General features: G+C 44.4%; 1 protein-coding gene across 1 annotated transcript in view; it reads left to right on the top strand.

The window, feature by feature from the left end:
- Window positions 1-26922, top strand: part of LOC149308764 (monocarboxylate transporter 8-like) — a 71088-nt gene that overhangs the window by 25513 nt on the left and 18653 nt on the right. Inside the window, exon 2 of the mRNA XM_089536421.1 lies at window positions 26253-26397. Within this exon, the coding sequence (XP_089392547.1) occupies window positions 26253-26397 (145 nt within the window). The remainder of the gene's footprint in view (window positions 1-26252; window positions 26398-26922) is intronic.

The following is a 26922-nucleotide window of genomic DNA, read 5'->3' as shown; positions in this document are numbered from 1 at the left end:
TCCCCCTGATAGGTTTGCCTTAGGGTCTCCATAAGTCAGAAAGGACTTGAAGGCACACAGCCTCACCAAAAACAAATAGCCAAAAGCAGCGTGACAGTCAAGCATTAAGAAAAATTTCAAAGCGAATGGTGATGATATCAAAACATTTCAAGGATTTGCTATCTCTTAGCTCAGCCATAAACCAAAATGGAGACCCCGGTAGTCAAGCAATGAGAAAAGATTAGGACTTGGAAGGGTTGCTATGAAGGAACTAGATAAGGTCCTCACATGTAAAGAAATAATAATAATAATAATAATAATAATAATAATAATAATAATGTATATCCTGCTCCAATAAAATACAATATCAATACAATATCATATAAATAGCAACATAACCCTACCCCTCCCTAACCCTCCCATCAGTAATAATAAAACACAATTAAATTATCAATTATTAAAATTATTATATTGTTGTGGTTGTGCACCTTCAGGTCTGGAAACCAAGTCTAGGATTGTACAGTAAAACCTTTTGGAAACCAGTAACAAGTGTTGCATGTCGTGAAGCAATCTTGCGATGCTGCTATCAGGAACAGACTTGCCAGGATTTAGCTCCTTGCCTTATTAATTAAACCCTTTAGGTCCCTTCCTGGAGAACTGAAGGTCTTTCCTCCACCTTCTGCTTTTAATCGTTACCATCCGACTCAATCGGCTTTCATGCGCCAAGAAGATTAGATGCCGTACATTCCCTCCCTTCCCCAAATTTCATTTCCAGGAATTCTTGGCTCTGGCTGACAATTAAGAAGGGGCTGTTGTTATTTGCGTTGGGAGACTTTTTAGGAGTGGCAGTTGGCACTCAGCGCATGGCAAAAGCCGGCAAGCACAAGACTAGATTTATTTTCCCTGTGAAATAATTCTGTCTAAACCTCCTTTGAGCAAACGTTCGCACCGGAGACAAAAGGACCCATTCTCCCCAGACGTTGCACGTGGAGGTGCATTCTAGGAATGGAGAGCCAGGTTTGTTTCTCATGACAGGTACACCATAACTACAACAACAACCATTTTTGGCCATAGCATCCATTTGCTTAGTCTTGAAGGCACACCAGTACTACAACAACATTTTTCAGCCATAACATCCATTTGCTAACTTCATCCTTTTGCAACACCAGAAATGCATCAGTTCCAGCAAAAGGCTGAGCGCAGGTGTCCCCAAACTTCTGTCCTCAGGTTTTGTTGGACTACAAGTCCCATCACCCCACTCCTAGTAATAGTTGTAGCCCAGTTTGGATGGCATCAGACTGAGGAAGCAGCCATCTACCAGAAAAGTCTTACTTAAGTCAGCCTTTGGTTTTGTAAGCTTTGAACCACACTACACATTTTTGTTGTAAGGTCAACAAGGCAAGGCATTTTAACAACCGAAGTAGTACCCATATTAATATCAACTGGGAAAAGTAGCAGACCGCTTTCAGGTTCATCAAACCTCTTTGTCATCTTGGATGTAAAGTGTGTATGTGTGTTTGTGTGTAGAGAGAGAGAGATCCAGTCTCTCAACCTCAGGAGAGGACAAAGGCAAAGCTCCTCTGAACAACTCATGGCAAGAAAACCCCCATGATAGTTTAGCTTTAGCATCACTATAAGTTGGAAACGACTTGAAGGCACACAACAACAACAACATTCTCCCATATGAGCTTGCATGTGTTTTGAGATCTTCTAGGGAGGTCCTTCTCTTGGTCCCACCACTTTCATAGGTACATCTGGTGAGAACATAGGAGAGATGGCCTTCTTGGTGGCTGCTCCCAGGCTCTGGAAATCCCTTAACGGAGAGGTCAGACTGGCACCCTCATTGCTATATTTCTGCAGATCTTTTTATTCCAGCAAATGTGATCTCAGTCGCTTCTTTGTCGGGCCTCCTCTGGATGTTGGTGGTTTCTCCTAGAAGCCTATAGAAACAGGACAACAGCATAGCTATGTTGATGTAGGAGGGAAAGGACTGCAACTGTAGTGGCTGCAAAAGAAGTTGGATACTGGAGAAATCAGCTGTTCAAGGAACACTGGAATTGTAGTGAGGAATACTGGAAGTTGTAGTTCAACTCCCCAGGAGATCTCAAAACCCAGGCAGGCTCATATGGGAGTATCTTGTAGTTGTTGAGAGGGCCTCATTACACACAGACACATACTCTTTAGGAACACCGTGCTCAGTTTGTTTCCCTTGAGGCTCCCATGGGCCGTGATGTTATGCAACCACACAGTCTGCCTTAAATATCAATGCAACCGAAGTAAGAGTCTGACTGGTCCAAAGGTGCAGCGTTTGGCACAAAGCGTGGATTCGGTTCTGGCACACTGCCTCCGATTTGTTGTCATCGTCGTATGAAAGTTCGTAATGTTTGTTTACGTTCATTTCTGGTAACGTGACGGGAGGTAGAGGGATTCCTACTACGCCATGTCAGGTATGGTGTAACTTGAGCTGGAAAATCCCCGGATGATCCTGACCTGTCAGCCACAGTCTTCCTGCAACACCTTGTGATGGCTAGAATTTGCAAATGTGAGCTCAGTAGCTCCCCAGGAGCTTGGTGAGGAATGAACCTTTGAAAAAGATGGTGGTGATGCCGTTTTGTCAGTTAGTTTGGGATTGCTTCCAGATTACAACATCATTATTGGACCCACAATTTCTAGGTCTTGATCTTTCATTCCCTCCCCTTCTCTTCGTGTTTGATTCTGCTGTCCTCAGGGATGCCTACATCTATAACTTGTTTTCCTATAACCTGAACTGAACTTGTCTTCATTCTATGCCAACTTTGTTTCATGCACAAAATTATTTAAAATATTGCATAAAATTACCTTCAGGCTATGTGTATAAATGTGGATGACACATACGTGAATTTTGCGTTAAGGCTTGATTCCCATTTCCAGACTATCTCATTATGTTCATATAGGCAAATACAGGTACTGTATTCCCAAATCTGGTACAAACAAACCCCAAAACACCTTTCAGTTTCTGGAAAGGTCCCTCCCTGAAACCCCCCAAGAGCTGCTGCCAGTCAGTGCCAACAATATTGACTTAGTTATAGCATCTCAGAAAGTCCCTTTGTTTTCCTAGTTCCCTTTCTTCCCATTTCCGGTTCGGAGGGTCTTGGGCTGAACGTCTGGTGAAGGCGGACCTCTCTTGCAGCATCCAGTTCCTCTGTTCAGAGACATGTTACCTGTTATAGTGAAAACAGGTGGAGGCAGGGAGATGCATGAGCCCTCTCTAAACTAGCTGGGACTCCCATGGAAACCAGTATTTACTCTTGCCTTTATTGCTTGGGTGCCATGCTCGCTTGTCCATCCGTTCTTCCATCACCTTTCCATTCTGTTTCCTGCATCGTATAACAGCCATACACTGCTGTTTGCTCTCCTCCTCTTTTCCTTTCCTTTCTTTCCCTTTCCCAGCCATCCAGCAAAGTCCCTGCCAAACCCCCCCCCCCCCATTTTCAGCAGCGCCTGAAATAACTCCCCGATGACCAAGAGAGACAAAGGTGGGTGGCAGGGCCTTCAGAAATGGCACTGCCATCAGAAAACATTAATTGAGATTGTGCATCAAGCAGATGGAGCATCACTGAGTCTCCACAGAGTTATGTCGCAACACTGTGCAAACTGAAGGTGCAAACAGATTTGAAATGTGTGTCGTGTGCGTTGCCCGTCTGTATGAGCAGTGAGTATTGGCACCACATATTCAAATGTGCTTCTGCAATCTTCAGCCAAATGCAGATTTCTGCACTGGGGAATATTTCAAATGATTCTGGATGAGAACTTTGTTCTTTTTGTTATTTGTCATCAAGTCAACTCTGAATGTGAAACCTCCATGAACCTGATCATCCAGTGCCCTTCTCAGGTCTTGCAAACTCAGGGCAGCATTCATGGCTTTCTTGGTGGAGTCATTCCACCTGTAACAGAGTCTTCCTTCTTTCCTACTTGCCAAGTATTATTGTTTTTGCCAGTGAGTCATGTTGTCGTATGATTTGTCCAAACTACCACAGCCTCAGTTGAGTCATCTCAGCATCTTAGGAGAATTTGCAATAGGATCCTTTCAGCTGTTGTGGTGGCGTCCATAAAACTCTCCTCCGGCACGATATTTCAAATGAATTGATTTGCTTCCTTTCAGCTTTCTTCACTGTCCAGTGTCCATAACCAGACCTAGAACTTGGAAATAAGTGGATGATCATGACTGTCTTTATGCTTGAAGAGCCTATCAAATTGCTTCATAGAGTTCCTTCCAACCCTTAGCCTTCTTCCGACTCGTTGACTATAGTCTCCATTTTAATGACTGAGAGGGTAGTAAAGCAGTTTGACATCACTTTAACTGTGAATAGTCTTCAGAAAATGTGCGGATTTTGATGAATTTTTCAAAGCAAGGAGAAAAAAAAGTGAAATTATTTGTTCTTGCTGCAAAAGATGAAATTTACAAAATTTTACATCTCTGACTGGAGGACAATCCATCCTCCAGGAAGAATGATGGCAGAGAAATGGAAAGTGTTTTGCAACTATACAATCTAGATCCTGGAGCAAAACAGGATCTTTCCAGGGATTTTTTTTAAAATCCTAGATACAAAGATGGTTATAATTCAGGAGCATGCTTTGCAATTCTTTGAAAGACAGCATTGTGAAATGTCGACCTTGCAAGCCTAGTTCTAGTGCAAATCCTGAAATAAAGTTCGGTTCTAGGAAGTCGAGCCGATGAAAGGTTTTGGAAAATCAACGCAAAAGATCATCCGCTGTGAGTTTTCTTTTAAAAAGCGAAAAACCGAAACAGTGGGCAGCCAAGGCCAAGTTTGGCATGAGAATAGCAGCCATGAGGACGGAAAGGAGAAGACAGGAGCTGCTGTTACACTTGGTGCAATCTTGGATTAAGAGTGAGACAGTTGCCGTTTGTTTTAATCTGCTCTTTCTCCCCCTTTTTCCCATCCGTTGCTTGGAGTTCTGGGGATGTCGATTCAGCTTCGTACATTTGTTTTTCCATGCTCTGACTCAGCCTCCCTGAGTTGTAACTGTTGCTGTAATGTTGAACATCGATGTAGTGTTCTCAAAGGGCTTTTGACGGTAATTCTTACAGCGATCCCATAATGGTGAGTATTCTATTGCTCGCAGAGGCGAAGAAAGCTGTAGCTTGTGTCAAACAAAGTCTTACTTCCAAGATAATAGTAGCTATGACTCCTTTACTGGGAACTCAAAGCAGATCAGCATCCTAGCAGAAGACGTAGGTGGGCTATAACTTGTCCGTTTTTTGAGATCTTCTGGAGATGCTCTTTTCTCACCATCCTCACAGTACATTTGTTAGGAACATGAGAGACAGGGCTTCCTTGGTGGTGGCTCCCAGACTCTAGCACTCCTTTCCCAGCCTGGCACCCACCTTACTGCCTTTCTGGCAGGCCTTTCAGAATTGAGTCTTCAGGGAAACAGGACTTGTATAATATGTTGGATGTGTTGTTGTTGTCATTTGAATTTGTTTTAGAAAGATGGAATACTCTGGATCTGGAAGGGCAGAATGCTCTACAAAAGTGGTATGCCCTAATCTGGAAAGTGGGATGTTCCTTCTGTAGAGAGTGGAATGCCCCTGATCTGGAAGGGTGGAATGCTCTAGAAAAGTGGTATGCCCCAATACAGAAAGTGGGATGTCCCTTCTTTACACAGTGAAATGCCCTGATCTGGAAAGTGGATCTGAAATGGTGGAAAGCTCTGGAAAGATGGAATGCCCTGATCTGGAAAGTGGAACGCAACTTCTCTAGAGAGTGGAATGTTCCTCATCTGGAAGAGTGGAATGCTCTGGAAAATGAGATGTCCCTGATCTGGAAAATTGGGATGTCCCTGATTGGGAAGGATGGGGTATCCCTTCTCTAGAGGATGGAATGCTCCTGATCTGGAAGGGTAAACTAATGTTTCTCTAGAAGGCTGGAATGACATTTTTCTAGACTGCAACTTTGTCCTCTCCTGCTTGAAGGGACTCATCTCCAGTCAAGGTTATGTATCCGCTGGGTCAGTCCAGTCTCCTCCCTTCTGGCAACCCCTTGGCCCTGGCAGGTACGCCAGACATTTTTCCTAGAAGAAACTTCAGCATGTTTGAAGGGAGAGAAATGCACACCATTTTTCCTTTGAGAAATATTGTGGGGGTGGGAAGGACGAGAAGAAGATGTGAATCCCAGAGGCAGGCAGCTGGCGGCTCTTCAGATGAAACCAAATTGCAAGTCCCATCCGCCGTGGGAAATCCAGCCACTGTGGAGGATGACAGAACTTGCAGGCCAACGGGCTTCTGAAGAACCACCAATTTCCCCCCCCACCTGAAAATGATCAGACACCTTTCATTTGTTTAAAGCAGGCTCAGAAAGTCAGCTTTGGGTTGTTGTGTGGGTGTGTATGTTTCTTAAATACACTTGTGGCTGTCTCTTTGAATTGCTTTTGTGGGAGTGATGGGGGCGTCTTTATCCCCGCAGCTGCACCAATGGCCTCTTTAGCACACGCTGATGTTGAAGGGTAGTGGCTCCGGATTCGGCTCCAGTCCCACCTCCCTGCTGCAGCGCATCACACTTGTCTCTGGCCTCCCACACACCCACACATGCACACACATACAACCCAGTGTGAGTTTTCTATGCTGTCTCCTCCTCTCCTTTCTCTTCTGTGCACTTCCCCTCCTGCATTGCTCTCCTTGGTTGCCAAGAATGTGGTCACCAGATTCTTTGGGCCTCAAGGGTTGCTTCCTGCCACTTCTTATTCAGGAAAAGCAATGGGATAATGATTGTGTAGCATGATATAAAGAGGGGGGGGGGGGCTGGAAATAGTGGCTGAGTGCATGCTTTTAATTTGCATTTCAACAGTACAGAGGTTTATATTGTCTTTGGTTTCAGGATAGCAAGGAGAATGGGATGGCATAGTGCAATATAGTGGTTTTAACACTGGACTACGGTGCATCTATGCTGCAGAAACAATGGACTTTGGCGCCACTTTAAGTGCTGTAGCGCCATCCCAGGGAACCTTGGAATTTGCAGTTTTGCCAGGTCTTTAGCCTTCTCTGCCAGAGAATGCCAGTGCCTTGCAAAACTACAAATCGAAGGATTCTGTAGGATGGAGCCATGGCCGTCAAAATGGTGTCGAACTGCATTATTTCTACATTGTAGATGCACTCTTGAACTCTGGAAGAACAGGGTTTGAATCCTGCTCACTGGCTGACCTTGGGCAAGCCACATTTTGTCTCAACCTCAGAGGACAGCAATGGCAAAGCCCCTTCCAAGAACTCTTGAGATGCAAAGTGGTGTGTTGGACTAGGACTCTGAGAAACCAGGGTTCAGATTTCTACTTGGCCATAGAATTATACTGAGTGATGATGAGTAACCAGTCACACACACTCAGCCTCAGGAAAAGGCCGTGGTATAGAGCTTTAGCTTACAGTCCACCATAAGTCAAAATGACTTGAAGTCAGCAATGACACAACAACAGCACTCATCGTTCTTGTATCTGGAATGGCCAATCAAAGTTATTTTTAAGATAATAACAGTGACAGCAACAGCATTGGTCAATGCTGGAGCATATTGCATGCTCTCCAACATTTCACTGGGACACATGGTTCCCAAGAGTGTGGTCGAGACAGCAAAAGCTAATAAAGAGGAAGAACAGACAATTCAGGAGAGGCTGCTGCAGCTTGTCTTTGCCTGAGCCCACTGAGAAGGGCAAGACTCTTTCCATCCTCTCCTCTCCCTCCCCACAATGAGATGAGTCCAAACTACTTTTGCACTTTGAACTCAGTTTGCAACAACTGAAGTAAGCTGAGGACAAAGGGGAGAAATGGGAGGAGGAGGAGGAGGAGATTTTAAAAGCAGCTGAAAAAGCAAGGCAATGGAAAATTAATTGGGATTGTCCCTGCCAAATCAGAAAAGTTGGAGGGTTGTTGCTGTTGTGTGTCTTCAAGTCATTTCTGACTTATAGGGACCCTAAAACAAATGTATCAGGGTTTCATATTGGCAGAATTGGTAAAGATAGGGGTTGCCTTTGCCTTCCCCAGACTAAGAAAGTGTGACTTACCCAAAATCTACCATTTCTAAGTGGGGATTCGAACCCTGATCTCCCAATGTCCTAGTCCAGCACTCACACCACTACGACACACTGGCTCTCAGTTGGAGGATGTGATACTGAAAATCCTGAAAATGGCACCCACATAATGCAGTTGCTTGTTTAAGTCACTTGCTTGGCATTCGAGTCGGGTGTGTCAGAAATGCCAGCCATGTCTACCCGCCTCCCAGGGACGCCAGGCAAGCCGGCACCCTTGGGGTGCATGTGTCTGTTGTGTGTCTGTGTGAGAGAGAGCTCACTGCCAACGGCGCCTGACTTTGGTTGGGCAGATTTATGGCTTTCAGACATCAGTGTTGAGAGACCACTTTAAAGACTAGACTAGCCTCTTAAAAGCCTTCTATGATCTCATTCTGGTCTTTGAAGACGATCAGCCAGAGATCAGAGTTTGCATCCTTCTGTATCCTACTACATTCTGTCAACTCCTATCACTGCACAACTGTGCTTAAAATCCTGTGGCTTTAATACTGCTCCAGGGTGGATTGATGTCCATGAATACTCATGCTCAGATAGATCAGTTGGTGTTAAAGGTGTTGCTAGATTCCTTTGTGGTTGTTAACTGCTTCCAAGTGGACCTCGACTCATGGCGACCCTGTGGATGAGACATCTCCAAGACACCTTGTCCTCCATTGCTCTGCTTAAGTCCTGCAAACGGATACTTGGGACCTCCATAATTGAGTCTATCCATATGGCATGCAGTCCTCCTCTCTTTCTACATCCCTCCACTTTGCCTAGCATTATTGTTTTTTCCCATGATTCATGCTTTCTCATGATGTGGCCAAAGTAGGACAGCCTCAATTTCTTTATCTTGGCTTCCAGGAAGATTTCTTGATCTGTTCTGGGATCCATTTATTTTTCTTCATGGCCATCCACGGTATCGTCACCCCTCTCCTCCAGCACCACATCGCAAATGAATTTATTTTCTTCCTATCCGCTTTCTTAACTGTCCAGCTCTCACATCTGCACATGGTGATGGGGAATACAATGGCTTGGATGGTCCTCCCTTTAGTGCTTAGCTGTATATCTTAACTCTTTAAGATCTTTTCCAGCTCTTTCATGGCTACTCTTCCCATTCCTAGCCTCCTTCAGATTTCTTGACTGCAATCTCCTTTTTGATCAATGTTTGATCCAAGGTATGGGAACTCTTTTACCATCTCGATTTCTACATTGTCTAGATTGAATGTGTGCATGGTCATTATTTTTGTTTTCTATGTTCAGCATTAGCCTGCCTTTGCACTTTCTTCTTTGGCGTTCCTTAGTAATTGTTCCACATCTGAGATGTTTTCCACTAGTAGTATGGTATTGCCCGGATATCTTACATTGTTGGTGTTCCTTCCTCCTATTTTCACTCTTCCTTCTGAGTCTAAACTTGCTATTCTTATGATATTTTCTACATACATATTGTACAAATAGGGGGATAATATGCAGCCTTGTCTCACCCCTTTGCCAATTGGAAACCATTCTGTTTCTCCATATTCTGTTCGAACTGAGGCTCAAGTACAGATTCCTCATCAGGACTATGAAATGTGTTGGCACTCCCATGTCCTTTAGAGCCATCCATAGCTTTTTGTGTGTGCAGTCAAATGCTTAGCGTTTGCTAGTCCCCCACCCCTTCCCTGTTTCCTTTCTCTGCTGCAAAAGACTAACGCAGCTATTTCCTTGAAAACTACTACAAAAGCCTTCCGTGACTTCGCTGTGGAGAATGCGCGTGTGTGCGTGTGTTTGTGTAAAGCAAGGGGGTGGAAGGCAGAGGCGCATGGTTCCACTGCTCCTTATGCGGTGCTAGGCAACCAAACCCAGTGACCCACTTTTCCTCCGAGGCCTATTTCTGGTGCTGTGGAGCGCTTTTGTTTTCCTTGGCTGCCGAGAAGATAGTCCCCCTTCATGCACACGGACAGATAGGGAAAACTGATGGACACATAGGTCCAGAGACACATTATTATGTGCCATGCCCCACCATGGATTTGATTTTGTCCCCAGACATCTCTCTGCTTGATGGTATCTACCTAGGACTAGCCCTGTCAAACTGGGCATTGTGGGACAAGATGGGGAAAGTGCAACCCTAGGGTGGCCCCAGGGATGTAGTTATAGGGAAAAGCAGAATGAGGGCATTGCTGTTGTTCCACATACGTCATCCGCTCCCCCAATGAAATTTTCCATGCATCCCCAAATTTCGCATTGTGCAAATTGGAATTTGCACACAAGACTGGAGACGAGGGAAAAGTAATAACTAGAATGTCCTAGTTTGAAGCCCAGCCAAGACGTGGTGGACTTTCTACCGTGAGTATTTTCCACTGCCTATGACCCCACACCAATAGACCGTGGAAGGCCTGGTCATTTGAGGAAAGGACGATCGGACAAAGGTTTAAGAAAGATGCATTTGGACTGACCACATGCAGCCCCGAAGGCTGTTTTTCCAGACTTTCTGTATTGCCTTCTGAATAAAGTAAAACAGATGGATTGCTTCCCTTGGAAGGGTTAAGTAGTGGCAACCAATCCTTTAAATAGGTTGCAGGTCCCCTCCGGCATAGTTTAACATCCATTAATATCTGCTTTTCAAAGTCCTGAAGTGGACTTCAACCCATATATACCCCCCGTCACCATTTTTTGGCTGTCCCTGTGGCCTTTTGCACTAGAGACGAGGAAAACAAAACACACACAGATAACAGAAAGAGGTGGAAAGGTGAGCCTGCACCCAAAAGCCAGTAAATACAGCTAAGCAGGGTGTTCTGTGGATTTACTTTTCAGTTTCAAAGCATTCATTCAGAAGAAGTCAGATCCTTCCTTCTCATTCCCTCTGACGCTGGGCACAGCCACTTTCCCTCTTTGCTAGAACTTCGTAGGTTATTTCTCCTCCTTTTGCACCCAAAGATCCCAACTACTCTGGGAATACGTTTGGGATATGATGTCACAGTGCTATATGTATCAGATCTAATGTCACAGTGCCATGTAGCCTATCAGACCTACATGTTTGTTGGCAACACTAAAGAGATTTGAAACCCAAATGAAACTAAAACTAATGCAGGGCATAGACGTAAGTGAGCCTAGTATGATCCCAAACAACCAGGGATCATGAAATAAATAATTTTGCTTTCTCTCCCCTCTTCCATAATGATATTCCCAAAACAGACTAAAAATCCAACCAAGTTGTTTTGTACCCAAATGATGGAATGGGATCCATGTGCCTTTTATTCCTAGGGTGGGAATACATATATAGGGCTGAAGTGCTTTTCATTACTCCTTGACTTCCAAATAGCTTGGGTCCTTGGTATCTGCTGGGGTTTGGTAGATACCAAAATCTGTGGATGTTCAAGTCCCATTAAATACAATGGGATATTTATTATGGTTATGATTATTACAGTGGGTATCCAGGACCCCTTGTGGGTACCAAAATCCAGGGATACTCAAGTTTCATTGTATACAATGGGGTATTATTACTACGACTATTACTACTTCTACTACTACTATAGTGGGTATCCTGGGTATCTTCTGGGGTTTGGTTCCACGACCCCCTCTGGATACCACAATCCATGGATGCTGAAGTCCCATTAAATACAATGGCATAGCAAAATGGTGTCCCTTAAATAAAATTGCAAAACCAAGGTTCGCTATCTAGAATTAATATGCTTTTTGAATGTTTTGCTGTGGATGCTTGAACCCATGGATGAAGAATCGTGGATACAGTGGGCCAACTGTACAGGCTTATCAAGCTTTCTGGAGGCCCTGCTTTGCCAGTTCTTTCTTTTTTGCTTGGATTAAGGAGAGGAAAGTAACAAGTAAGAAGTGGAGGATCAGGCTTGGCCTGGAGTTTGTCTATGTGTTCAAAGCCCTTGAGCGGAGACTTTGCAAACTCAAACCAGCCAACCTCTTCCATCGTGAACTTGAAACGTTTTCTTTAGCCTTCCCAAAAAGCCCTTGTAGCACCAACCATGTGAGTGCTCAGCATGGGCCAGTGGCATTGGTTTCGTTCAGAGCTGAATGCCCTTTGCATGTAATCCTTGAACACAGCTTGATGCAAGCTACAGAAGGGGGGCAAGCAACTTTAAAGATGGAAGAGAGGTCACTTTTTGTTGTGAAAAAAAAACACACACACACACACAGTTTATTGTGGTATTATTATTATTATTTTCCTGGAGGCTCCGGGAATGGGTCTCATTTAGTCTAGTTAGCAAATAGTTTCCACCGCTGTCATTCCTGTGTACAATGTCTGTCTCAGTGTTTCTTGTTCAAGCTTCTGAACTTCTAATCCTACTGTAAGCAATTGGGTTTTTTTGCTGGGATTTAAGCGGAGTGAGGGGCCTTGTTGTTTCCCTCCGCTGTGAGGTTTGGCCATCTGTTCCGCATTAGCACCTTCTAGCATCTTTCCTCTCCTGACTAGGAAAGATTTCCTTGGCCTTTGTGCCGCTCTGCAGGGGAGCAAAAGCTCCAAGAGAGTGATCTGGTTGGCTCTGCGTTTGTCCTGAAATGGAGCTCTGGTTTCCAGATTTTTGAAACAACAAATTGCAATGTATGATGCATCTGCACTCTCGAAACAATGCAGTTTGGCACCACTTTGACTCCCATGGTACCATCCTACAGAATCCTGAAGTTTGTAGTTGTGGCAGAGAGGGCTAATGACCTCGTAAAACTACAAATTTCAGGATTCTGTAGTACTTACAGTAGCATCGAACTGCCTTATTTTTACAGTGTAGATGCACCCGTAGTGAACTGCCTGCTGACCGCTTTGGAAGCGTCCATGTCCATATGAATCCACTCTGGACGTAATCCAGTTTGACACCCCTTTAACTGCTGTGACTCAGTGCAAAGGAATTTGGGGATTCCTAGTTTTGTGAGATATTTAGCCTTCTCTGCCAGAGAGCTCTGGTGCCCCAACAAAATCCAAAACCCAGGATTCATGTAGGATGGCACCATGGCAGTTAACATGGTGCCAAACTGCATTATTGCTGCAGTGTGGATTCAGTTAGAGAGGTCTCTCTTTTGTAGAGTCGCCACAAGTCAAAGGTGACTTGACAGCAGTTCAGAGCCATCACCAAAAGACTGCAGGTCTTCCCATTCCAGAAAATAGAGAATGCAAATTCCAGATGTTCAGATGAACCTTCACCTGGCGTTTATGGCTCTCCAGAGCCTGAAATTGGGTGGAGAAGAGGGTCTTTCCTGGCGGAATCCATACTGGACGAGAGCCAGTGTTTCCATCTTTCTCCCACCGCCTCTTCAAGAATGGTCTGGGGCCATTCTGCTTTTATGACGGACGCCCAGGCCTTTCTCACTGTTCTCCTTAATGGCCATTTTCCGGCCGATGTTCTTATCTGGCCACAGCAGCCCACTGCGGCCCCTTGCTTGCTTGGTTTCTCAGGGCCGTCCTCAGTGTTGCGGTCCCTTCTCCGCCCCCAGCATCTCCGGCTTGGTCTCCCATCGTTCCCGTTTGCTATTTAATGTCCAGCCTTAATGAGGGGAAGGTGCCCTGTGGTCTTCTATCCTGCCCAAGACAATGTGCAAATGCTCTCCCCTGAGACCCAGAGAGAGCTCCAAAACAGGAAGGGACGCCTTGGGATTCAAAGGTGACACTCTTTCAGGAGCGGATGTTTGGAAAGAGACGGATGCAGCCACCCTTGAGGTGGCCTCCACTGCAGTCCTCAAAAATGTATTTTCAGTGCTGTTCAACAAGGAGAAACCCATCAGGTTGTTTCTCAGTTTAAGTCCAGAGCTCTCCGGAGGACCAGCTTCTCAGAAACAGATATGGCAAACAGATTTTTTATTGAAGTCCATTTTGTTTGCTAATCCTGATGTTGCAAATCTTTGGTTATTGCAAGAGGAAAAAAATGATATGGCCACAGATGGCACAAAATATAGGAGGGGAATTTCAGATGGAGCACATTGCGAAAAACGCAGCGTGAGGCTCATCAGGTACAGAGTAACATCAGCTGCGTTGAGAAAGCAATTCCCAAACCGTCTGTTGGAAGGTTGGACAACCCTCTCTCTGTTGTCCTTTTTATGAACAAAACCCAAGGCTGAGATCTTACACGATGCTTCCATAGTGTGGCTCTAATACACTCACATAGTTACACAGTGGTTGCACTGTGCCGTCTTGCTGCTGAATGACGACGTTGCACAAGCGACTATATTTATACCAGTGTGCCTGCTTTTCATCCTCTTGTGCAAATGGAGAATGGACAGAGGCTGTTTCTGCAATCTCAAAGAACAGGACAGTACATTCAAATTCCCACAATTGCATATGTATGCACCATAACCTTTACATTCTGATGGTTCAATGCACAGAAACTTTGTTTCATGCACAAAACTCTTTAAAATGTGTATAAGGCTGCCTTCAGGCTGTGTGTATAAGGTGTATATGAAGCATAAATGAATTTCATGTTCAGACTTGGGTCCCATTTCCAAGCTATTTCATTATGCATATGCAAATAGTCCAAAATCCAAAACAACCCCGTGAAAGGCTTCTAGTCCCAAGCCTTTTGGATTAGAAAAACTCAACCTGTAGTTACAGGAGGTGGGCAAAGTAAAGGCATTGCACCCCCAATAAAAATAGTGCCCCTCATTTGGTAAAACTTTTCCTTCAGTCTCCAAATCTCTAGCGTTGTGGGAAATTTAAATTTCATTCATGCGTTTAGAAATAGTGTTTAGGCATCCAAAGAAAAAGGGGCAGGTAAAGTTCTCAAGGGAATGCAAACAGATGAAAGAGAAGAGTTCTAGGTGTGGATGCTTTTTAGCGTTTCTCTTTCTGCAATGCTAGAAATTTGGGGACTGAAGGAAAATTTAATAAAGGAATCCTTATTGGGGAGGACAATGCCCCTGGTGACACATCCTTTGAGAATGCACAGCTGCATGGCTGGTGTCCTTTCAGTGAGTCTCAACTAGAGTAGACCTATTGAATGAATTGTGCAATGGTGAGTCAACATAAAAGTAAATCCAGATGATTCCTTGGCTTTCCTCTACTTGGGGCTAACAATAGGATGGAAATCCTTAGGAAAGGGTTACAGTTATGGGATACGGTTTACACAATCCTGTACTGAATACATCCATTGCACATTAACCAAGAAAGTACGATGGCACGGTTAAGGGAATTTAATAAATAAATAAAATAAAATTTTTATTTATATACCGCCCTTCCATCAGATCAGGGCGGTTTACAGCAATTAAAAATACAATAACATTAAAATCATACAGCGATTACAAAAACATAAAAACAAAAGGCCCCAGGTTAGCCAATCCCGTTGCCAGTGCGGCGGAAGGAGGCCTAAAGGACCTAGTCAGGGAATGCAATCCCGAACAGGAAGGTCTTTAAATCCCGTCTAAATTGGGCCAGGGAGGACTCCCAACAGCATTCTGGCTAAAAAGGTTTCTTTTGCTTCTAGTTACAGTGCAGTTCTTCTCTATTTCCCAGGCTGTGTTACTAAATGTCTTCCCCCAAAAATGCACCCTCCTCAAAAGTGGTGCCGCAGACATTGTGGGCAAGATCTATTTTCCCAGCCAACTTGCTTCTTGGAAGAGCAGCCAGCTCCTCATGCTGAGGAATCGACCTCCTGAGCAGAAATGCCACGGTTGATCATGTCAAGATGGCCCCTGGAGGTCTTTCCAGAGACCTGGAGCCTTGCCTTGAAATGTGGAGGTGGAGCCTGGGATGCAGCAGGCGGAAGATGCGGTGCTTCTGGCCGAGGAAAGGCAGAAGGCTCTCCGTTGTTTTGCACCCGCCTTGGCAAATCCATAGGCTACTATCCTGTTCGTGGCATACTCAGACAACCTTCCACATGCATATGTCGTGTGTGTGTCATTGTGGAGGTTGCTATTCCTTCCCTCCCTCTACATCGTTGAAAGTGTCATTGTTATTAAGGGCTAGCATTGTACCTTCCAGTTATGGACTCATAACCTAGAGTTTGTTACTGTTGTTATGTGCCTTCAAGTTGTTTTCGACTTATGGTGACCCAAAGGCAAAATCAAGGGGTTTTCTTAAGAGGATTGGTTCAGGAGTTTGCCATTGCCTTCCCTTGAGCAAATGTGACTTGCCCAGGGTCACTCAGTGGGTTTCATGGGTATTAGAGTTATTATTTATTTCATTTATTTCATAGAATCATAGAATAGTAGAGTTGGAAGAGACCACAAGGGCCATCCAGTCCAACCCCATTCTGCCATGCAGGAACTGTAATGGACCCAATGCTTTTCAGTCTTTCCCTAAGAGTTAGGGATCTGCAACTGCTCCATATTCAGGCATGCTGTGTATCTGTGATCACGGCACTATTGCCGCAATTTTAAATGCCCTCCCCACTTATCGAAAGAACCAGCAACCAAAGCAAGGGATGGATGTATGTCTTGCATACATGGCATTTCCCACTCTCTCCCAGTGACAAGCTATGGGGTGATAATCAGAAGCTGAATCCCTTCTGCAAGTCCTTGTTACATGGCAGACCACTGGCAGGAGAGAGCTGGAAATGTCATCCTGCTGTACAAGGGACCCCTCTGGAGTCTCATGGTCTGTAGGTCAACAAACAAAGAAGCTGGAAGTAGCTGGAAGTTAACCTCTGGGTTGTTTTTTTAAAAGGGCAATTTGTGCTCTTAAAGAATTCAGGGGTCTCTGTGACCCGTTTAGGAGGTGGATTGCTGCTCTTGTACCTCCTGTGAACATCGGCTATGAACTGACCAGGGCTGATGGGAACGGTAGTCCAACAACATCAGAAAAGGCAAACATTTCCCACCACTTTTCTTTGCCTCTGAATGTGGAGGAAGAACCTGGTCCCAGGAACTTTGTTCCTACCGATGTTGTTCAAAGGCCCAGACTGACATGCAGACAGATGGAAGCCCAGATCAGCCACTTAGTTAGGTAGGCTTAACTAAGCAGCGTCTCCCAACCCGACCTCCCCAATCCTGCTTTACTGGGCAGCAGCTGCTGCAAATGATGGCAAGGGGTGTTCTTCTGTCCATTGGGTTGTAGCATGTTGACATTCCCAGCCAGTAACATACCTAGTATGTAACTGCAATAATGAATTTAGTTGCATTTTGTAAGGTCCTCAGTTCCTTTTTCCTAGGGACATTTTGGATCATAACTGACTCACTATGGATCCAAAGTGCTACATTAGATCCAAAATAGGTCCTTTTCCTCCTTAGCCCTGAGTCATTCAGTCTCTGCTAGAGGCAGTATTTTTTCCCCATGTAATCCCTCAGGGTCCTTCTGGAAGGATGCCATTATCTTCAAGATTCTTCTTCTCTGGCAACAGACGAAATGTGTGTTCGGTTTATCTCTTTATATGAGGTCAACTTTCACTCTGGTGAAAACTTTTGAATCTGTACTCAGAGCACGTCACCAATTCAAGAGCTGAAAAAATTCCAAGGTGTGGCGAGAAAAGTGTCTCTTATCTGGGGGACTGTCAAAAATGACATGTAAGAAATTGCAGTTCAAAATGCCAGGAAGGTTTGTGTTTTCTTTTTGCAAGCAGACACACAGGCTGAGAGCCAACATGGTCAAGTGTAGCCTATGAGACTTGTGAGACTCTGCTACACTTCCCCTATTGTAACGCCAGGATTCACCATTGCTCCCAATATGTTGTTGATGGTGAGTGGAGAGGTTTGCAGAAGTGTCTGGCTATGACCCGATAGCAAGATGCAGACCAAGTATGGATTATTGTAATAGTCTACTGGCAAGTTTGCCTTCCTGCTTTCTTACTCCTTTGGTTTTAATCCAGAACAGTGATGTACAGGTTGGCTTAGATCTCCTCAAATATTCACATGTCTCTTCCCCTCGGAGATCCCTCCACTGGGTCCCAGTTTGGGTCAGGGCTCATCACAAGCTTTTAGTCCTGGTATTTAAAGCCTTGTGCTTTAACCTCCCCCAGAAATAATAATAATAATAATAATAATAATAATAATAATAATAATAATTAGCCTGCCTCTCCCTTTGGATCGAAGGGAGCTCGGCTAGCATAGTATGTACCAACTAGGAATTCAAGAGCCAAATACAAAGGATTATTAGTGTTTCCACCAACGTGTATGGCTCTATCTTTAAGCCTTGCAGGATCTGGCTCTGCATTTACGGAACAGTCTTCCTTTTCACCTTCAGCTGGAAGAACATCTCACACGCTTACTGTCTGTTTAAATGGAATCTCTTTTCCTGTAGTTTGCATCCATTGTTCCGCATTCTAGTCTCTGGAGCAGCAGAAAACAAGCTTTCTCCATCCTCAATCTGACACCCCTTCAAATACTTATACGGGGCTATTATATCACCTCTTATCTGTCTCTTCTCCAGGTTGAACATACTCCGCTCTCTAAGTCACTTCTAATAGGCATGGTTTCCAGGCCCTTCACCATTTTAGTCACCCTCCTTTGGACACATGGCTCCAGTTTCTCAACATCCTTTTTGAATTGTGGTGAATTGAAGACCTTCAATTCGCTGGATTACTGAGTGTGCCTAAGGTGGCCAAGATGGGTAGTGACTGATAAGGAGTTTATTTGAGTATATTGGAATATTATTTTAATATTTCAGCATTTTCTAGTGCTGTGTTTTATCGTCTGTTTTTGATTATATGTGTTTCATGTTCCGTCCTTTGGTGGAAAGGGTGTTTTAAATAAACATGATGATGATGATGATGATGATGATGATGATGATGATGATGATGTACAGCCTCCTCCAAGACCTGTCAATGTACTCTAAAGATCCCAGAAAATGATATCATCGGTTTGCGACTGGTTGTGATAACATAGCCAAATGCTTCTCCAATCCTCTCCACCAGCAATGGAACAATTTGGGAGTCTATGGAGGCACAACGCTGAGTCCTGAGGGCTTTGGCTATTGCAGAGAGGGGAAGAGATAAACACATTGTTAGCACAGATTAAACGTTGTGCTTGGTCTGCATCCTTGGATGTGCCACAGATGTCTGCTGCTTCTCTTATCGCCAACTGTCTCGACGGGAGGTCAACAGCCCAGATTGTGGCTTTTCCCCTACATTTGCCAACACCTGAGATGGCAGCGAATGTCAGGCTGTTTTGTTTCATTTGGAAAGGAACAAACCATTTGCCCTGGAACAAGAGGACATGGTTAATGAGCAAAGGAGAACCCTTCTTTTTCAGCTTCGACATTATAACCACCCTGTTTTGAGCAAAAAGATGGCCCAAGCAAAGTGCAAGCCCCAATTGCCATTGAATTTAACCAAGTCTGCATTGTTGCATTGCAGAGACCACTTCTGGACTTGAGGCAGGTCCATTATACCAGTAAGCCAAGATTTTGCATCATGCTTTCATGTGTGAATCCACACTCATATAATTCTATAGCAGGATCACTACACCACTGTTCTGCAGAATACTGATATTGTGTTGCTGGTTTGCGTATCTGCTAATATGTCTGTTTATTGTCCCAGTGCACAATGGGGAATGCGCAGGGGCTGTTCTTGCAATCCCAGTGACTCACGTGATTCAATGAACTGACAAAGGAATTGCACACCACCCAAGAATGTGCAACCGCATGGCTGGCTCCTCTGGGTTTGACTCAGCTAAATTGATTATTATTATTTTCTGTGAAGTTGGCTTTGCCTGATGGCAACCATATGAATGAGAGACTTGCAAGACATCTTGTTTTCCACATCCCTCCTCAGTCTCTTGCAAATTCAGGGCTGTGGCTTCCATGATTGAGTCCATCCATCAGTAGCAGAGTCTCTCCCTTTTCCTACTGCTTTCCACTTTACTGAGCATTATTGTATTTTCTGATGAGTTGCCAGTATGTCCCAATATGTCCAAAATAGCCTCGGTTGGTGTCCCACGTGTGTCTGTGACACTGTAGAAATAACACAGTCTGACACTGCTTTAATTACCATGGCTCCATCCTACAGAATCCTGGGATTTGCAGTTTTGTGAAGCATCAACATTCTTTGGCAGAGAAGGCGCAAGACCTTGTAAAACTGCCAATGCCAGGATTCTATAGGATGGAGCTATAGCACTTAAAGTGATGTCAAAGTGCATTATTTCTACACTGTAGATGGACCATCAGCTCCCTTCTAAATTGTCAATGAGAGTAGATCCATTGAATCAATCATTGAGTGGATTTGCATGAAATGATTCAATGACTTGACTCTAGTCAGTACCAACAATAAGACTGGACTCTGTATTAAATGGTTCCGTTTGTAGAAGTTTGCTTACATAACCATGAGCTGAATTCGTCCATTGCACAATGTCCCCAAAAGTGTCTAAGGGAACTTAGATGCATTTAGGACACGCACAGGATTCTGAACTCTGTCTCAATAGTTTGCCCTTCCAGGATGAAAGAGCAGAGAAGCCCTGAACTTCAACCAGGTGATGAGAGTTTGCTTGGAAAGAGTGGGAAAGGGTCACTCAGTTGCAGCCCATTGACCCCCTTCTGACTCAGCAAGGTTTGCACAGGGGCAGCCAGTTAATCATAGTCCAAAGAGGAAGATATGTGTTCCAAGCATGGCTTTTTCCAAGCCTCGAATCTGGAAGGAGCCAGAGTCCTGTGCTCAGAGCCTCTTGCTAACTCAATCTGTTTTGCAAGTGGAAGGGCAAACTTTAGAGTTAATTATTAGGTGTCCGCTTGGCTGTGAACTTCTCCAACTTGGGCAAGAAGGACGGCTGTTTGAAGAAGGGTTCATCACCTCTTCCTCCAGCTCAATGTGTTTTGGGAGTGATGCATCTTCCAAGCTGTCAGAATATCAACTGAACTGGGTGGGTTTGCTTGCTTATGGAAAACATTCCACTGATTTAAACATGGCCACACAAAGAATTATTCGCTGGAATTCAGCATGGGACTTGCGTCTTTGTAAGCAGACTTACGTGTGCAGGAGTAGTTTTGCAACATCTGTATTCAACTTGGGACTGCTGAGATGTTACAACGTACAGCCAGCTGTGCACCATAGCACATCATGAGGCACATCTGGACACTGGCTCAGAAGTGCTGGGGCACAACAGAGTGCCTCATGTATATCAGACATGTCTGATGAGCATCTGAAGTGTGCAGTGCACATTGGAAGAACCCAGTGCACATAGGAACACAAACCGGCTCCCCACAAAAACTTACTGCTGTGTAATTGAAAACCCAGAATAATGAAAATACTTGGCTCCATTCGGTTTATCATCGGGTGGATCAATTTGAAAGCATTAAGAAAACACATCCCACAGAGCTTCTAGGCTGCAGTTCAAAGCCTGTGGCTTCTACTATCTTTCCATGACTTCCTTGTTGGGCTTGTAGACGCTGAAGGAGCCTTCACACTATGCGAAACCTCACTTAATATCCGGCCAAACCCTCAGCCCCAAACAAAATAAAACAACCCGTGCACTTTCTCTTGTTTCCTAGCATGTCGTCACGCTGTTTTAATTTTCCTCTCTGTCGGGATCTTTTCAAAGGATGGCAAAGCAATTGCAAGTAATAGGCCAGGAGAGAATTAATGGCAGATCAGATCTAGAACAGGGATTTGCATGCTCTGGGGACCAGACACCCAGTTCATGGTATAACTGCAAGTTTGCAGAAGAATAGGCCAGCCCTCCTCCTGTAACTATGTTTGTAGGAGATTATTGAAAAGAATATTGTTGAATAACAATTTAAAAAGGAATAGAAGGCTGCCTGAATGCTAACTGCATTATAGTGACCACATTCAGGGTATACCTATAATGGTTTGTGCCAGTCGTCTGGATTTCATGTCCAGGAGCCACGGAGATCGGCCAAAGTGCTCAATAAACAAAGCACCACTGAGTTGTTGGACAAGTAGTTGGGTAATCTTTTTTGTCCCAAGTGGGCAGTTGGAGGAGGGCAGTAAAGTTTTTAATGCCTTTGCAGCCCACCTTTCCTGACCTCCACATTCCTTCTTAATCTGCTCTAATACCGCTGAGAATGAGACCTGGCTGGACTCAGGCTGAGGAATAGCCAAGGGATTTCAAAAAAGAACAGCTGAGGAGGCTGCTGGTACATGACTGGAACGAAAGTTGGGGGTTGGCCTTTTGGGTCCAGTCTGCATTGATTTTAATTTTGCTGTGAGCTGCCTTGAGTCCTGGGACCCTCTCACACATCCTTATGGTGCAGGGAAGCATTGGGACTCTCAAACATAAGCAGCATCAACGATGTTTCACATTTCTGGACTGTTTGGTTTAACTTTTTGGATAGAAAATCAACTATCATTTCTCCAAATTGTGGCACCTTAAAGCACTAGAGGTACATATCGGGTATTCTTTACAAACATCACTGCATTGTGCCTCTGCAACAGTGCATCTTGCATAGGTGGTCCTGCAAGCCTAACATCATTATACCTGTGCAAGATCCACTACATCGTTGCATTTTGCCTTTGCAGATGTCGCTGCACCACAACATTAGACCTTCGTAGAAGTTGCAACGTCACTGCATCATGGCCCTGCAAGCACCACTGCATGCCACCAATGCAAGATCCACCGAATGATTGCATTATATTTTAGTGCATCACTGCATTGTACATCTGTAATGTTTGCAGAGGCCCTCTCTGCCTGGTGTCATTCAGTCCACAAGGAGCCCTCAGTAAGAGACATGGTCAGTTGGGTGGGTTGTCCTGGTAAGAATAAATGAGCCTTTGGATTAAAAATGAATGATTGATGTGTAACAGTGACGCTACACTTCCGGTGCCAAGGCAAATGGTTCCAGGTGGTCCACCTGTAAATAGATGCATTGTCTGAAAAGAGTTGCATGCTGGGAAACAGTCAGCAAAAAATCCTGAACATGGAGAAAGCCTGTGAGAGGATGTCTGCCAAGTTCACAAGGGTTCCTCCTCGCCTGGTAAATCCCAGAAACAGATGCTTTCCGATTCTGTCTCCGGGGCTTAATTGGGGATGAATGAAAAGACCAAAGCAGCTCCGCCACAATTTTTTAATAGTGATGTTTTTTGTAGTGACAACATTGTGAGCCGAGCAAATGCCCAAGAGGACTTGGGAATGTCATCTTAAAACAATTACTTCCTCTTCTCTGTTGTTTATCTTCCTGTGAAGGAAAACAAAGCCGTAAAGAATGATTTTCTGTCATGGAGATGGTTTGTCTCGTTCAAGGGGGCCTTCGCTTTCAAAGACGTTTGCTCCGACACTAATATCGATTGGTCCAGAGAAAAAAGTTCTTCTCTTAGAATCATAGAATCATAGAGTTGGAAGAGACCGCACGGGCCATCCAGTCCAACCCCATTCTGCCATGCAGGAACTCTCAATCAAAGCATCCCTGACAGATGGCCATCCAGCCTCTGCTTAAAGACCTCCAAGGAAGGAGACTCCACTACACTCCGAGGGAGTTTGTTCCCCTGTTGAACAGCCCTTACTCTCAGGAAGTTCTTCCTAATGTTGAGGTGGAATCTCTTTTCCTGGAGCTTGCATCCATTGCTCCATTGAGTCCTAGTCTCTGGAGCAGCAGAAAACAAGCTTGCTCCCTCCTCATTATGACATCCCTTCAAGTATTTAAACAGGGCTCTCATATCACCTCTTAACCATCTCTTCTCCAGGCTAAACATCCCCAGCTCCTTAAGTCATTCCACATAGGACATGGTTTCCAGACCTTTCACCATTTTAGTCGCTCTTCTTTGGACACGTTCCAGTTTTTCAACATCCTTTTTAAATTGTTTTGCCTAGAACTGGACACAATATTCCAGGTGGAGCCTGACCAAAGCAGAACACAGTGGCACTATTACTTCTCTTGATCTAGACACTATACTTTTATTGATGCAGCCTAAAATCGCATTGGCCTTGTTAGGTGCCGCATCGCACTGTTGACTCATGTTCAACTTGTGGTCTACTTGGACTCCCAGATCCCTTTCACATGTTGTTTCCTTAAGCCAGGTGTCCCCCATAATCCTGTATCTGTGTATTTTATTTTTCTGCCCTAAGTGCAGTACCTTACATTTGTCTGTGTTGAATTTCATTTTGTTAGCTTTGGCCCAGCTTTCTAGTCTATTCAGGTCATTTTGAATTTTGATCCTGTCCTCTGGAGTATTAGCTATTCCTCCTAATTTGGTGTCATCTGCAAATTTGATAAGTATGCTCCCAATTCTGTCATCCAGGTCATTGATAAAGATGTTGAATAGCACTGGGCCCAGGACAGAGCCCCACTGGACACCCCACTGGTCACTTCTCTCCAGGATGAAAAGGAGCTGTTGTTGAGCACCCTTTGGGTTCGGCCGGTCAACCAGTTACAAATCCATGTAACCGTTACCTTGTCCAGCCCACATTTTACAAGCTTGTTTGCAAGATGTCATGGGAAACCTTGTCAAAGGCCTTACTGAAATCAAGATATACTATATCCACAGCATTCCCTTCATCTACCAAGCTGGTAATTTTGTCAAAGAAAGAGATTAGATTTGTCTGGCATGACTTGTTTCTCTGAAACCCATGTTGACTTTTTGTGATTATGGAATTGCTTTCTAGATGTTCACAGACTCTCTGTTGTATGATCAAACTTATGGCCCGGTTCCAGTCCCAAGCCTCCATATGTAAATCTGTCTTAATTACATTCAGCTCATTAAATTTAATATCTAGGTCCCTGTCCCCCCCCCCCCCCCCAACAACCCACGTAAATTCCAAACGGTCCAGAGGCCTTGTCATATTTGTACTACTTTGGCTTTGCCAGGCAGGAAACCTCTTTTGGAAATAGCCAGTTTAATGAGTCTCTTGCACCTTTCATTCCAAATTTTCATTCAGGTTTGTGTCCATGCATGTGTCAATTCTTTAGGAAGGGTTGTTTGGAAGGAGGCCACCGAATCCTATTAAGAGGTACTTGCTTACACCGGGTGCCTTATTCGTCTCCAAAAAAGCACCCCAGCTGCTATGGGGTCTTGTCTTTTCTCGGCCCCCTTCTCTGGTCTCATTTTTGTTCCCAACTCAGAGGCTTCCTGCTGTGTCTCAATTATTCTGGTCTTTTTTGAAAGATCCCACTCCAAAACTCAATTTATTACAGGAAGGCCTTTGAAGAAATTGGTTTGGAGGAGGCCAAATAGAATTAATTTGGAAAGATCATCTGTTCTTGCTGCGGAGAGTTTTCTTTTTGGAGCTCTTGGGAAAAGTTCAGGTGGAAGAAAGATGGATGTTGGCCACCTTAAGCTCTCTTTTAATGAGGGACCTCTTCCTTCCAAAGAGGTTCTCAAGGCAAGTTGAATAGGACTAACTGTATAGAAAAGCAAAGAGTTTTTGTAGCGTAATTGGAAGCTCACACATAGAAAACAAGGCCCTAAAGATGGTTTGCTCTTGTTATTTGCTGTGAAATTGGCTATGGAAACTCTATGAAGAAGAGGCCTCCAAAAATCATGGTCATCAACAGCCCTGCTCAAGTTTTGCCATGGCTCCCTTGACTGAGTCTATCTTCCTGTAATGCCATCTTTCCTTTTCCCCCATTGACTCCCACATTACAGAACATTAATGGACAATATTCACTGTCAGCTACTTAGGCTGCATCCACGCTGCAGAAATAATCCGGTTCGACGCCACTTTAACTGCTGTGGCTCATTGCTATGGAATTCTGGGGAGTGAGTGTAGTTTGTTGTGGCACTAGAGCACTCCCAGAATTCCACAGCATTGAGCCATAGCAGTTCAAGTGGTGTCAAACCAGATTATTTCTGCAGTGTGGATGCAGCCTCACTGTCTCAGGAGAATCAATTTCTTAAGGGAAAGCAATGGCAAACCTCTTTGGAATAAATCTGGCAGTGTAAACAAGAGGACGCATGGTATAGTGACTTGAGCGTTGGACTAGGAATCTGGGAGTCCAGGGTTCAAATCCCTGCTCAGCCATGGAAACCCATGGCATGACTTTGGACAAATCACACTCTCTTAGCCTTAGGAGAAAGCAAGAAGGGCAAACCTCCTTTGAATAATAAAGCATGCCAATAAAACCCTGTAACACCTTCGTCATAACTTAGTTGTCATAATTTAGAAATTACTTACACAACAACAAATGGGTGGGACTGGAATTTTTTAGTCAAGTGAACGATAAGATATGGAAAGGTAAGGATGAGGATTTTTGCTTAGGATGGTACCTGCAGAAGCTCATTGTCTGGATCCAAAGGTGCCAACCTGAACCACGGAGGCCAACCCAGCCTTCTTCCTTTCAGTCCTGGACAATACATCAGTCCTTCTATTTCTCCTTTACAATGCATCTGTCTGCCTTGGTGTCTCTCTTGTTGAACAGTCAGCTGGACAAAGCCATTATTAACACAGTTCACCCTTTCTCTTTCCTTTTCCATCTGCAGCCTTGGTTGGGTCCATCGGCATGGGGATGGTGTTCCTTTGCTCGCCCATCGTCAGCATCTTCACAGACCGGATCGGTTGCAGGACGACGGCCGCCTCGGGAGCAGCCATTGCCTTCATCGGACTCTTCTCCAGCTCCTTCACCAAGTAAGGCTTCAAGCTTGGTCCTAGTGGGGCCCTTGTAACCTTGCAGCAAACCTTGAACTGCTTGGGTTGGGCTTCTGAACTCTTGCCACCTCTCATTCCCAAAATTGTTTGCAGCTTGGCCAAAGAAAATCAGGGCCCAGATATAACCTTGCTTTGTAGACTTGCTCCTTGTCCATGTTCTTCCCACCTAGTGAGGCTTCGGATGTCCATTGAGAATAATGGGGAAACCACACCAATACAAGGCATTTTTAAAATCATAGTTGTGTGTCCAAATGGACACTTGGTCCTGGCTTCTGGATGCCAAACAGAAACAAATAGGTACAATCAATTTATAATAATAATAATAATAATAATAATAATAATAATGTATTTATACCCCGCTTCTCCGGTTGGATTGAGGCGGCTTACAGTATAGGTAAAAGTACAATACAGAATAAAATCCATTATCCTTCCCTCCCACACAGCATTTAAATTTCCCAAATAACAATAACAATAATAAAATAGCATTCAATAATAAAATAATAA

This window comes from Sceloporus occidentalis, unplaced genomic scaffold, assembly GCF_023333645.1.
Source record: "Sceloporus occidentalis isolate IW3139 unplaced genomic scaffold, rSceOcc1.0.p SCAF_8, whole genome shotgun sequence".
Classification (NCBI taxonomy): domain Eukaryota; kingdom Metazoa; phylum Chordata; class Lepidosauria; order Squamata; family Phrynosomatidae; genus Sceloporus; species Sceloporus occidentalis.
The sequence above is the reverse complement of the archived record's forward strand: the minus strand, read 5'-3'. Positions and strand labels throughout refer to the sequence as shown.